Source organism: Plectropomus leopardus, chromosome 10, assembly GCF_026936395.1.
Source record: "Plectropomus leopardus strain MGB_pleo_1.0 chromosome 10, ASM2693639v1, whole genome shotgun sequence".
Classification (NCBI taxonomy): Eukaryota; Metazoa; Chordata; class Actinopteri; order Perciformes; family Serranidae; genus Plectropomus; species Plectropomus leopardus.
In genome coordinates, this window is record NC_142185.1 from 22870928 (window position 1) to 22883661 (window position 12734).

Here is a 12734-nt window from a genome sequence, read left to right on the forward strand (position 1 = left end):
ACCACCAAAGTCCAACCTGAGCCCGTGCTTTCTGGAGCAGCTCAGTTAGATGGCAGAGCTAACAGTGTAACACTAACAGGCTCCAGAGCTGCAGAGAGACGTTCTCACAGACTCAGATTAGCCTCAGCATCCAGCCAAACGCCACTTTGAGGAAAGCTGATATGAATAATCCTTCATGTTTACACGCATGCCTATGACATAAGGATACGGTGTTGGACTACAGTTACTGTGTGTGTGGGTGTGTGTGTGTGTGTGTGTGTGTGTGTGTGTGTGTGTGTGTGTGTGTGAGTCATAGACAGAGCGCCAAGTCTGTTACTGAGACTGTCCATGCTGCTTTGTGAGACATGTGAGTTTATGCCAGAAGGCAGCAGCTTCACAGTTAGCTCGAGCAACACCAGAGCGTATGGGGAAGGCATATACTCTTGTTTTGGTTTTTCACACTTTTGTGCCCTTTTCATTATAGTATATGCACGCACACACCTACTCATAGCTGCTACACTCACAGCTTTTTTCATGTGATGTAAAAATAACCACCACAATTAAAAGAATGGAGTAAATTGTAGGAAACCTGCCAAGCGTTTAAAACTAATGCCATTTGTTTTTTTCCCGTAGCTCTGGATGACTCATTTGAACACAGTAACACTAATACGCTCAAAAAAAAAAACCCAATGTGTGAATGTCATTTTAACCTCCACCCAGGCCAGTGGGGCTTAGCTATTGTGTTTTTGAGCTGGCAGACTGTTTCCTGTGTGTGTGTGAGTGTGTGTGAACAGTGCTAATCAGTATGTTGTTGTGCTGTTGTGCTTTGTCACAGTGGAACAGGCCTAACTATAATCCATATTCACCCTCTGCCAGATGAAAAGGCTGCCAAGCAAGCAGCAGCAGTCCTGCTGCCCCCTCTCTTTCCTGTAACACTTCTCTGTTTGATTCTCGCTCAGTTACTCTTTCTCTGCGCTTTGCTGTATATAGAAATCAGACCTGATTAGTTTAGCATTAATCTTTTGGATTAATCCAGAGATTTAATGGCTGGGTTTAACAGTGTATTAGCTCAGTATGTGATACACTGTTTAACCCACAAGATGAGACATTAGCATTAAAATGCTTGTCTGTATAAACACTTTGGCAGAGATATTGTTAAATGTTTTGTATACAGCATTCAGAGATTTAATACAGCAGCAAGCAACTATGAGCTATATAAGGATATAGTGGAAAAATGGCGTCCTGTGCAGACAATTGGAAGACGGTCCTGCCAGCACTGCTTTGCACTGCACTCACTCAGCAGTTACCGCTGATATCTGGACAACCTCATTGCGGAAGTGTAATGCCCTTCCCCCCTCCCGGTTTACACCATCAGCTTAGGCAGCATTGTTGCTGTTGTTAGCTCCTACTAGCTGGCGGCTCAGTAACCTCCATGTTGAGAACTGTGTCCAGACAACCTCTGAATCATAGAGCCTGTTTATACCTGGCGTTAACGTGTCTTTGGTGATCTGAACAGTTGACAGCCGAGAAAGATCAACATTCAGACCTGTGTCTATCCTGCATCTCCAACTGACTACTTGTGGTCAGATTTTGTTCACTAGAAGTTCAAAGATCCCTCCTCGCATATATTATGTCCACACTCTCACTAGCTGCATGCTGGTCAAGTTAGCAGTTGTGTCAGCACAGCTGGAGATGTCGCTGTTCACAGAATCCAATACGTCTCCTTCCATAGGGCAATGCGATGGAACATCATGCAACACTTGTCGTAAAATAACCTAGTGTAAAAAAGAGCCTTAATTTGCTTTCACCAGAGCAAGCACCATGTCCTCTACTGACGATGTCGGCTTTGTCAAGGACACATCAGGACAAATTAGTGTTTACACTATAAAAGATATTTGGTCAAATGCATCCAAGACCACCTGCGCATGTGGTTTGAGTGATAAGATCGCAATTTGTGTCAGTGGTTGTTTACACTTGTATTTAGTGCATATTTACTCAAACTGTTTAAAATTCCCTTTTGCATTTTTAACCCATCATATAGGAAAAAAGCACAGGTGTTAGTAATAACATAAACAATCACTCTGCTCCATTCAAGTGTCCCAGTAAACCATGACAGTGTGACAGTGAGACAGCGTGCACAATAGCAGGACGTTCATTGTAATATTTACACCTGCGCTTTTTCTACTGCGATATGTCAAAGTTACTTCCTTGAAAAAGCCCTGTTGCATGTAATAAAACTTGCAACACCAAACCAGGAGTCTATTTTGGTCATTTTTTATAGGATACATGGAAATTAATAAGCAACGTTTTCTTTTTATCTTCCTCTTTCAGTTCGCAAAACAAAACTGTGAGAGAGCTGACATGTGGGGATGAGTTACACAGACGGTCTGGTTTCTCTGCTGACTCAAAACTTCTCTAGAGCTCTATAATCACTCATTCTGTGTTTATGTATAGTTTAAATCAAGATTCAGTCATTGTCATTTGCATATTCTTCTGCTTGTGTTTGCAGACAACAGAACTAATATATTACTGTATATCAGTTCTGTTTGCAGAACTAATATACAATGCGAGTCTGATATTGGAGCATTAATACAACCTATTAAAACAACAATGATAGAACAGTCCAATCACTATTTTTTTATTGCAGTAATCCATATTGGCTTCATTACTCCATGTAGCAGGATGTTTCAGCCTTCCACTCGACCGTGGGTTTATCAGTCAATGTCAGACCAACGATGAACCTCCTATTTTTTGCAGTGTGTCCCACTTTGTTGGTACTCGTCAGCTTTTGTTGGCTGTTTTTCAGCTGATTCAGCATGTTGAATCTGTCCTATCTGTCTTCAGGTTTCACTTTTTGAATGATAAACACAGACTGCAGCCGCCTGCTGGTATGCAGTTATTTTCTCTCATGCAGGTGCAGAATGTATGTGCTAGCTGGCCATCGGCTGCACTCTTTGTGGTGTGTTCAAGTGCAACTTTTTAGCCAAGACACAGGCGATGTGAGGTGACACAGCTGTGGACCTTTGTCACCACTAGGTCCTTGATGTCAGTTTGGTGTGTCTGGTCATTGATTTTGTGAGACAACATAAGCGTAATGTGGCAAAAATTGAGTAAAAATACATATTTACAAAATATGTACTTCAAAAAACACAAGTCTATGCACAAGTAACAACCGAGCAAACTCTATCTGCCGATGAATACTGTGAAACACTGTCAAAAGCTCCAGAACAGGTTCAAATGGGCCTTAAGTGGAGATTGTTGAGTCAACTGCTGCTTCCACGGTAAAGAATGAACCGTCAAGCTTAATGGGATATTGTTTCTGTACTCCCACTTGTGCTTAAAGTGTGGAATGACGTTGATTGTTCACAGACCCTGTTCAAGCAGTCCGACCCTATTAAAAGAGTCAGCTCAAGAAAGAAAGGGAGCAAAAGAGCAGAGATGTGAGAGGAATAGAAATGGGATCGGATACTAAATAGAGTTGACACTGCACTTACATCGCTGACCTGTGGCCTCACACATTAGTCTGGCAGACAGTATTAAATGCTGCTTCTGCATAGCTCCCTCCCACCCTGTCTTACTTGTATCTCCCACCTTAAACCACTGCCACCCTCCCCCTCTCACTTCTCTTCCTCTCTGTCTCATTCATCTTCTGGTTCCTGTTGGCATCCCCTCCTCCAGCATGGCTGAGTTAATTAGCTGTGAACAGTAATGGAGGGTAGAATTCATATTAATGTGCTATATTCATGCTGCATTTTCCTGATTGGAAATATGCAATTTCATATTTCACATTACACACATAGCAGTCAGTCTGCACAAGTTATATTAACTTCCCAATAGGCACAGTTTACAGTGAGATACACAGGTGAGAATTAATATGACCATTATCTGTCTGCAGCCTGTCTGCTTTCCCAGCAGCTTCATCAGGCCCATATGGCTCCAGTTTGGGGCATTACTGACTGTTTGAAGTGCTTAGGTGTATGTGTGCACACGTGTGTGAAGCCACAAAGGCTTATCTGTACAGCTTGTCTCCTTTTTTTTGAGTCCTCATCCCTTTCTCTGCAGCTGCTGCTCCTGTGATTGGTTGTAGTTGGAGAGATATACAATGCAGTGACACTCTGGGGAACAATGAATGGCTAATTACATGAATTAATGACAAGCACACAAAAATTTAAATGCCTCTTTAGAGCAGACTTGTCATTAATTTATACTCCCTGTCTCTGTTTCTTGGAGAGATTTATGCTTAAAATGACCCTGTTGGCTAGAAAGGGAAAAAACATGACTCTAATTTGCAGTGATGGGCCTGGAAAGCTCCAGCTTCTGTTGTTGTGATTCTGTGTGTGTGTGTGTGTGTGTGTGTGTGTGTGTGTGTGTGTGTGTGTGTGTGTGTGTGTGTGTGTGTGTGTGAGCGCGCACACAGCATCTTCCTGCCAACATGAACATTACAGCCTTCCCCAACCTGTCATCTCATATTACTTCAATGGGACTTTGAAGGCCTGTCATAATGAGGCAAAACTCCAAAGAAATGAAACATCTCTAAATAGCATGAAGGATGCGCTGTGTGCACGGTGCATAAAATCCATCATTGCTTGTGCAAAGACGGGAGTAAAATAGGATAATGGAGGCATTGTTGCCTGTCAGATTCTGGTTTATATTCATCAGTTGATTTTCCAGTTCCTCATGAATTTGTCAATTTTGTCAGCTATTTCAAAATGACAAAAAATCTCTCTTGCCTCTAGTTGGATCTAGGAATGGAGACAGTTATGGTTTTCTTTGCACAGTGTGCCCGAGATTTTCGTCTCTCTTCCCTAATACGGTAAAGGTTTGTGCTCTCAGTGTTGAAAAATAACATATAAAGCTGCACTGATAGGGTCACCAGGTGACCCACTTTATACCGTACAGTGTAGCATTTGTATCTCTTTTCTCGCATCCCATATACTCAGACGGCATCCTGCATTTTGACTGGCTCTATTCTTCAAAACTCAAAGCACTGCAGGATTGATGCTTATCTAAAATCTGGCTTTTATCTAATCGCTGTGAGGAAAGCAGGGAAGGATGTCATCAAGGAGCTGTTTTTGATGTCAATCAAACTGCGCACACGTGGGTCAAAGGCAGGTGAACCTGTCACTGTCGTATACGGTACAGGTAGCTGGGAAAAATCGCAAGCTATGCAGATTTAGGCTGAATATGTTGGAAACTACCACAAAGAAAATGAAATGCAGCTTCAACAGCAAAGAGTGAAAAACTATGAGTTATTTTTCAATTTCACATGGAAGGGGGAGTGTACAACTTTAAGCAAGGAATTGAGGAGGAATAGAATTCTTTATTTCTTAGGTTAGTGGGACTTTATATAAAAAATTTTAGACCACCTCTTAGCATTGTCACACACAAACATCCTCTTTGTCCAGTATCTGGTATGTTACGATCTGGCCACCCAATGGTCAATGTTTTTATATTTTCAGTCAACTTTCTTGCCAAATCTGCCATATGTACAGGACATAGACGGGATTGAAATTCCGTTTTTCCTTAGCTTTTTTAAAATTTATCCCCAGACATTTTACCCACATTTTAAAAAATGATTTTCTAAATGTAATTTTTTGCCATTTGTGTAACATTTCTTACCATGTTGCTCATTGCCTTTTTTCCATGTTTTTAAAAGAAATTGCACCAATTTGCTCAGGGTGCATAGGGCAAAGTTATTGCAGATCAATACACATGGTCACACACTTCTAGTGAGTCTAAAGTGATGATTAAGAAGGATAACTTTTTTGTACGTAACTCTATATAGGTAAATTCTGCATAATAATTTAATACTTTACAATGTTATGCAGATACTTTGTGATATATTGCCTCCCTGTAGCCATACTTCATAATGCTTTAACGAAAATGTTTTGTGTAAATTATTTTTTCAGAAATTAGGAAATCAACCCTTTACATGCCAACATAGACAATCTAGTTTCTCCAAATAGACATCCCTGGCTTGAATATATCCTCCTTCACCGTTCGTCTTTCCTCCCTCAGGATGATAACTGGGGGGAAACCACCACCGCTGTGACGGGCACCTCAGAGCTCAGTATCTCCCAGGAGGAAGTGGTAGGACTGGGGAAGGGAATGCAGGACCGGACCCAGGGCTTCCGCCGGTATCTCCCGCTGGCTGTGGGCTCATGTGTGGGACTGCTGGTGCTGGCCACGCCCCTGGCCTTCCTGCTCCTTCCAGCTGTAATGTGGCCAGACAGGCTGCAGGCGTGCGGCGCAGCCTGCGAGGGCCTCTTCCTCTCCATCGCCTTTAAGCTCCTCATCCTCCTGTTGGCCATGTGGGCCTTGTTTCTCAAGCCGGGCCGTGCGAGCCTGCCCAGAGTGTGTGTGTACCGTGCCTTCCTCACCACCCTGACACTCCTGCTCACCATGTCTTATTGGCTCTTCTATGGGGTCCGGATCCTTGATGCACAGGTGGGTTTGAGGGTGTGACATTCAACACATTTAAGTTAACTGTTTAGCTATAAAATGAGAGTGTTTGCTGCAACCATTGGGTGGTGCTTTGTTCTGCTTAACCATTTTTCAACATAATAGCTGGATCACAGAATCCTGATTCATATTTGATCAGCGCTGCCCAGTTTGACAAGTGACTGACATCATTGACGGCTATGTTAGAGACTCTTCGATTCTGATTGGTTGCTTTTGTTCAGGCGTGGTGGATTAGAGCATGAAGGAGGCAACGGGGACACAAGTTTTTTTCTTTACAGACTATCTGTCTCATGTACATCAAGTTTTTGACAGTTTCTTTGCTTTGTGCTTCTCACTGTCAGTAAATATTACTTTTTTCTGTTGTTTGTATGATCTTTTTTTTTTCTTGTTGTTACATGTTCAAAATAAATTTCCAAAATCAAATCAAAATCATAATTTCATCAAATATGACAAAAAAAACATTTTTAGAAAAGTTACTAACTGTAGCTTTAATTTGGTTGTCATTCACCTAAGAAAAGTATTTCTATTAATTTTCTTTAATCTACACATATTGTGCAGTGTGAACATAAACATGTCTTTTCATGCAACTAAAAGTGAAAATCACAAAATGTAGTTATTTTATGGTGTTATATACCTCCGGGGTTGTTTGCAAGGTGCCATTTTAGGTTGATTCTATAATGCAATCTTATTTTAGTCATGTATTATCATTGCATGATTGTTTAATTCTAATTTTTTGACATGTTTGTGTTATTTTCTGGTATTTGTTGCTGCCTTGCTCTTGAAAACATTATTCTTAATCTCAGTTATGCTTTTTTGGTTAAATGAAATTAAAGAACCAACACTGAATGTTTTCATTGACCCTGTGATGTTTTCTGAGCAGGATGAGGACTACCATGGGATTGTCCAGTTTGCTGTGTCCCTCGTGGACTCCCAGCTGTTTGTCCACTATCTGGCCGTGGTGCTGCTGCAGCTCCGCCACCTCCAGCCATGCTACAGCGTGTGTGTCATCCGCTCCACTGATGGAGAGACACGTCACTACAACATAGGACAGTTTAGGTATGAAAACACTGTTACTACCTCCTTTATGTGCTTTATGTAGTTCCTCATGAAAAAAATGAAAGAAAAAAATGAAAATTACAAGCACATTAGAATGTATTAGATACATGGATATGGATGAATATGACCTTTCTGTACAGAACACATTGAGACACACAAACACTAGAACTTGGTCACAGTAATTGGAGGCCAATGTCCACAGGGAAGACTGGCACAGGCAGTAATTGAGTTACTCATCAGCCTCTGCGCCTAGCTTGCTTGGGGCGAGCTATTCTAGGAGTTTCGGGGGAGGGATGACAAAGTGGCAGACACAAGCGTGCATCCTATGGCTGTCTGACTTTGTTTCTGTGCTGAAGGAGTGTGTGACTACGACAGGAGTAGGAGACAACTGTGGTCATTAGATAAGGTTTGTGTGATGAGGATAAAAGCTTAATCGGTTTATAATTTACACGAAGGTTAAAACATGGACGGGAGGCAGAGACAGAACGAGGATACACATGGTATTAATAGCTTCTAAATACTTAAAGGGGAACTATATAGTTACAAGGGGATATATTTGTAAATAATTTATTGAATAACATCAAAATGTTAATGTCTGAAAACCACAAGGTTGAAAATTGGAAAAAAAGTGAGCTAAGCAGACCTTTGTAGCCAGCTCCTCGTCTCTTCTTGTGGATAGCTGGTTGTTGGTTGAATAACACACCTGAATCTGTGGCTGAATTGTCACCAGTCGAGTTGCATGTTGATCTTTGTGCTGCCTTGATTGTAATCCATTTTTTTCTGTCCATTGTGAATCCAACAATGTTAGAAAAGTGCAATGTAAAAATAAAGCAGCATTTTAATACAGAGGCGTCATCGGGCAAAAAAAAGTGCTCAAGAGAATCTTTTGTTTGTCTAAAAATTTAATGTTCACTGGATTCAAGGGCATTATTCAGTTTCTTATTCGATTCAGCCATGAGGTAAAATGTACTAAATTTACTCTCTCTCCTCTCACACAGCATTCAGAAAGCAGCTTTGTCCATTTTGGAGTATTACTACAGAGATTTCCCGCTCCATAACCCAGCCCTCCTCTCTGCCTCTAAGCACCGAGCTGCCAAACACCTTGCCGGGCTGAAGGTCTACAACGTGGACGGTGAGTTGTCCCAATAATAACCCTAAAAAACTGTCTAAACTGTCTCTGCCACACACACATCATCTCTGTTCAGCCCTCTGATGCATCGTATCCACCATGGCAGCATGTGTCATTGAGCCAAAATCAGTGGAACAAGGGTGCTTTTTAATAGTTTCTATATGCCACGGGTATTTAAACCTCGTAGTCAGTCAAGGAGAGTTGCTTGGTCCACGTCCACATGGCACTGTAGGTATCCTCCCGCATCTGTTGTTGATGTTCCGGGATGCTGTGTCAATTTATGCCTGTTACATTCAACCTGTCTTTTCAAAATACACTTTTTTGACAGGAAATGTACCTTTTCTGCTAATTGGATGCAAAACACCTCATATTTCCATTTATTTCCTTGTGCAGCAAAAGCAGGTGGTTAGGTTTAGAGAAAAACATCATGATTTGGCTCAGCATTCATATGGGAAATGAATATCAGGCTCCCAGGTGGAAGTCCAGGGTCTGTTGGACCAATCTACAACCCCTCTAGCTTGCCCTATGGGGACTTTTGAGCTCCTAATATTACATTTTTACCAGCGACTTCTGAAACTGACACAACCCGGTGGTGTTTCATACTGCCACAAAAGGTGCCTTTGTATGTCAAATATCTGATGTCAAAATCACTGGCCAAACGGCAGTATTTGAGAACAGGCTGCACTGCCATATATGCCACAATGACTTTGATCACCAGCAGTTCAGCTTTTAGATTTTTTTTTCTATCACATATCATATATCCATGTGAACTTTCAGGAAGGTGTGAAGAAAAAGTCAGCTAAAGTCAGTGCGATGTCTATTCTAAGTCTATCTGAAGCCTGAATATTCGATTATTCGATCTCAGCCACAGTCAGTGTCTATCTTTGTGTAACTACTCGATGTATAACTTTGAATTCCGCTTCTTCTGCTTCCATGTTGTGATGTTTTCTTTTCCATCTCTATCTCTTCCACGAGCAGCTTTTAAAAACAAACTCAGAAAATACCTTTTGGACAGTAAGTACAGTTAAAAGTCCTCAACATCACTCTACGCAGCACTTTATCACAGGAAGCTGATGATTTCACGCTTCAGCTCACTCCATCTTTACTGCACTCTGAAGCCTCCGTCCCTGACATAATGTATATATTACATCTGCGGCAAGCACTCCCATTCCTACACACACACACACACACACACACACTCTGTGCTTGTGATATATTGCCTCCCTGTAGCCACGTACACACCCTGTAATGCCACATATTGCACTCTTTCCCTCGGTTAAAAGGGTCCTCCACTCAACACCCGCAGATCCTCCACCTGCTCCACAGCACAGTGGATCTGATGATCTATGGGCGGGATGCAGTTGGGTTATGGTGTCCTCATAGCACCTCCCATCCACCCCAACCCCCTTCCCTATCAAAGCGCAGCGGCAAGGCCTCTGGGGGACCGTGGAATTTCAAGCCTTAAATAATTCATCAGAGTAGCGCTCATTCCTCACATACTCCCACATCTCTCCTTCCTCCCGCTCAGCCTGTCTCCAGCTCGGCTCGCTCTCACTTTCCTTTTTTTCCTCCCCTTCTTTCTTTTCATTTTTCACTCACTTCAAACCCCACCCTACCTCTCTCTCTTATTCTCATTCACAGTCATTCAAAGTCACTTTTAGCATGAATATATAGGCCGGAAACTTAAAGAAGCCGGTGTTTACCCGGTGTTTTTCAGCGGAAAATATTTACAATGTTCCCTGTGCAAATTATCTGATGGCATTCTTTGCACAGCAGGATAGTTTTTCCATCCATGTTTTACTGCTATATGCAGGATCTCTCTCTCACCTGCACACACAGATATGCAGATCAGATAATTAATGATTTATATCCTCACCTGACCTGCAGCATTTACTCTCTATAACCTCCCCCAAACTCTCCTGATCTTCATTAATATGGACTAGACCTCACTCCCCCACAATAAAACCCCAGAAACTCTAACACACTGCCGTACAAGCTCCATTAGCTTTATGAGTTTGTCATAGTAACCAGTAAATTCACAGATCAGACAAGAACTATGGCCTTTGAAGTGTAAAATGATGAATATTTAATCTGCCCTGCAATATAAAGGTTTGTGCATCAGACTTTCTGAGTAGAAACGAAGATGCTTCCAGTGGAAAATGCCTCTTTTCTCAGCTCTAAAATTAACATTCTCTGTGAGTGAGACACATGATCTGGCAGGATGCCCTAGATAAGTAACAAACAGTACCATGCACTCTTCTCAAATCTTTGTCAGACTCCTAAAATGGACTTCATACTGACCAAAGAGGTTGATTCGTAGTTGTTTTACACCTCCAGTGATGTGTGAGATCTAAATTCCTCTCCCGTCTGACCTTTTTCTGTCCGGGATTCAGATTGAGATACAGCTCATTAATCAGAGTCAGAGACCCTGGTGAGGTCATGGGCTACTTCCTCCTGCTCAAACTGATTTACCCAATTTGCCTCTGTCCTCTCCCTTTGGCTGCAGCCCCGGGGAACACAGCAGGAGCGCAGCCTGGTAATGGGAATCAGTCACGGGCCATGGTTGCAGCTGCAGCCAAACGCAAAGACAGCGCCCACAATGAGCTGTACTACGAAGAGGCTGACTACGAGAGGAGAGTGCGTAAACGTAGAGCCAGGTGAGTCATGGAAAAAGATGACAGCATGTCAAAGGGAAGTCTACTGATCTTTAGACTCTCTCAGACACGCAGCTAAATATGGTAGTATAAAAGCCATTTTTCACATCAGTTTGAATGCACATCTTCTTTTGCCTCATTAAAGGTATAATATGCAGGATTTTCATAAAAAGATAATATGGTTATTGATGTTCCGATCTGATTAAAAGGATTGGTGTCAGACCTGATCAACACATTTTTAATTGATCAGGATTGACTATTTTGAGCATGCACGCTGCCTGATCCTTTTTCACGTCCACCATCACACAGGTGTTGGAAACGCAGAGCACGATCTGAGGAAGATATTCAGTTTTAATTGTAATGCTGCTTCTCCAATAAGGAGAAACTGATTTTTTTCATGTTCAACTTAAGCTGCAACACCATTTTAAGTGGAATTGATATGTTCATTTTTAGTGAAACAGCTTTACTATTATGCTGTAATACATGGAACTGTGACTGATTTTTTATTTGTTGCGACTGAATGTTTAAGTTCAGCTATGATGCTACTTTGAAACAGCATTATGATTATATTAATATAATGGTTTTATATCGACTCATACAAAACCGATCCCCAATTATCAGTTATGACACACTAGAGATGTGTGGCTGTGCCTTTTTCTGCAGAGACTCTGCCATCTGCCCGTATTTTCTTTTTTTTATGATTAGTTTCCTGCACTCGGGCACAGCACAGCAGACTTGAAAAATTGTGAATCTGTTCTTTTAAGATCACTAAAATAAACTTTTCACTTATTATGTCTTAGACAAAAAGAAAAAATAAAATAAAATACCAAACACTGTGAACTGCCAATTATAACTGAAAACTGCAAATCATGTTGTTGAGGAGATTCTTCTCCTGACAGATTAGTCGGTAAAAAATAATTTTTTCTCATGGTTCAGGGTAAAAGGACTGATTAAGTGACAAAAAGCCAGTTTGTTAACAGATGATAGATGAAGCCAGTAACACTAAGTACTCCATGTCTGAAAAGGACACAACAGTTGCACTGGCACATTAGAGTGTTGCTTAAAGCATTAAATACTCATGTTGAGAGCTGACCGTAAGCTAACTGTGTGTGTTCCCTCTTTCGTCAGGCTGGTGGTGGCTGTGGAGGAGGCCTTCACTCATGTCCGCAGGATGAAGAAAGAGGATGAGCGTGCAACACCGTCTGACATCATGGATGTGCGTGAAGCAGCTCTGGCCATTTTCCCCTCTATGGCCAGGGCGCTGCAGAAGTACCTCCGCACCACCAGGAGGCAGCACTGCCACAGCATGGAGAGCATCCAGAAACACCTGGCTTTCTGCCTCGTTAATAACATGAGCCCCAAGGTGAGTTTAGCTTTGAAGCTCGAATTTGATAACGGATTTATTATAAGAATAAATGTGTGTTTAATATTTACTATACTTTATATTGCTCACT

The 12734-nt window shown here is 41.7% G+C and overlaps 1 protein-coding gene across 1 annotated transcript in view; it reads left to right on the forward strand.

Annotated features, from left to right (window-relative positions):
• The window catches only part of LOC121949091 (vang-like protein 1), a 29516-nt gene that overhangs the window by 12776 nt on the left and 4006 nt on the right, over positions 1-12734 (forward strand). Inside the window, exons 4-8 of the mRNA XM_088083314.1 lie at positions 5998-6426; positions 7322-7497; positions 8496-8629; positions 11133-11283; positions 12409-12643. Of these exons, the coding sequence (XP_087939440.1) occupies positions 5998-6426; positions 7322-7497; positions 8496-8629; positions 11133-11283; positions 12409-12643 (1125 nt within the window). The remainder of the gene's footprint in view (positions 1-5997; positions 6427-7321; positions 7498-8495; positions 8630-11132; positions 11284-12408; positions 12644-12734) is intronic.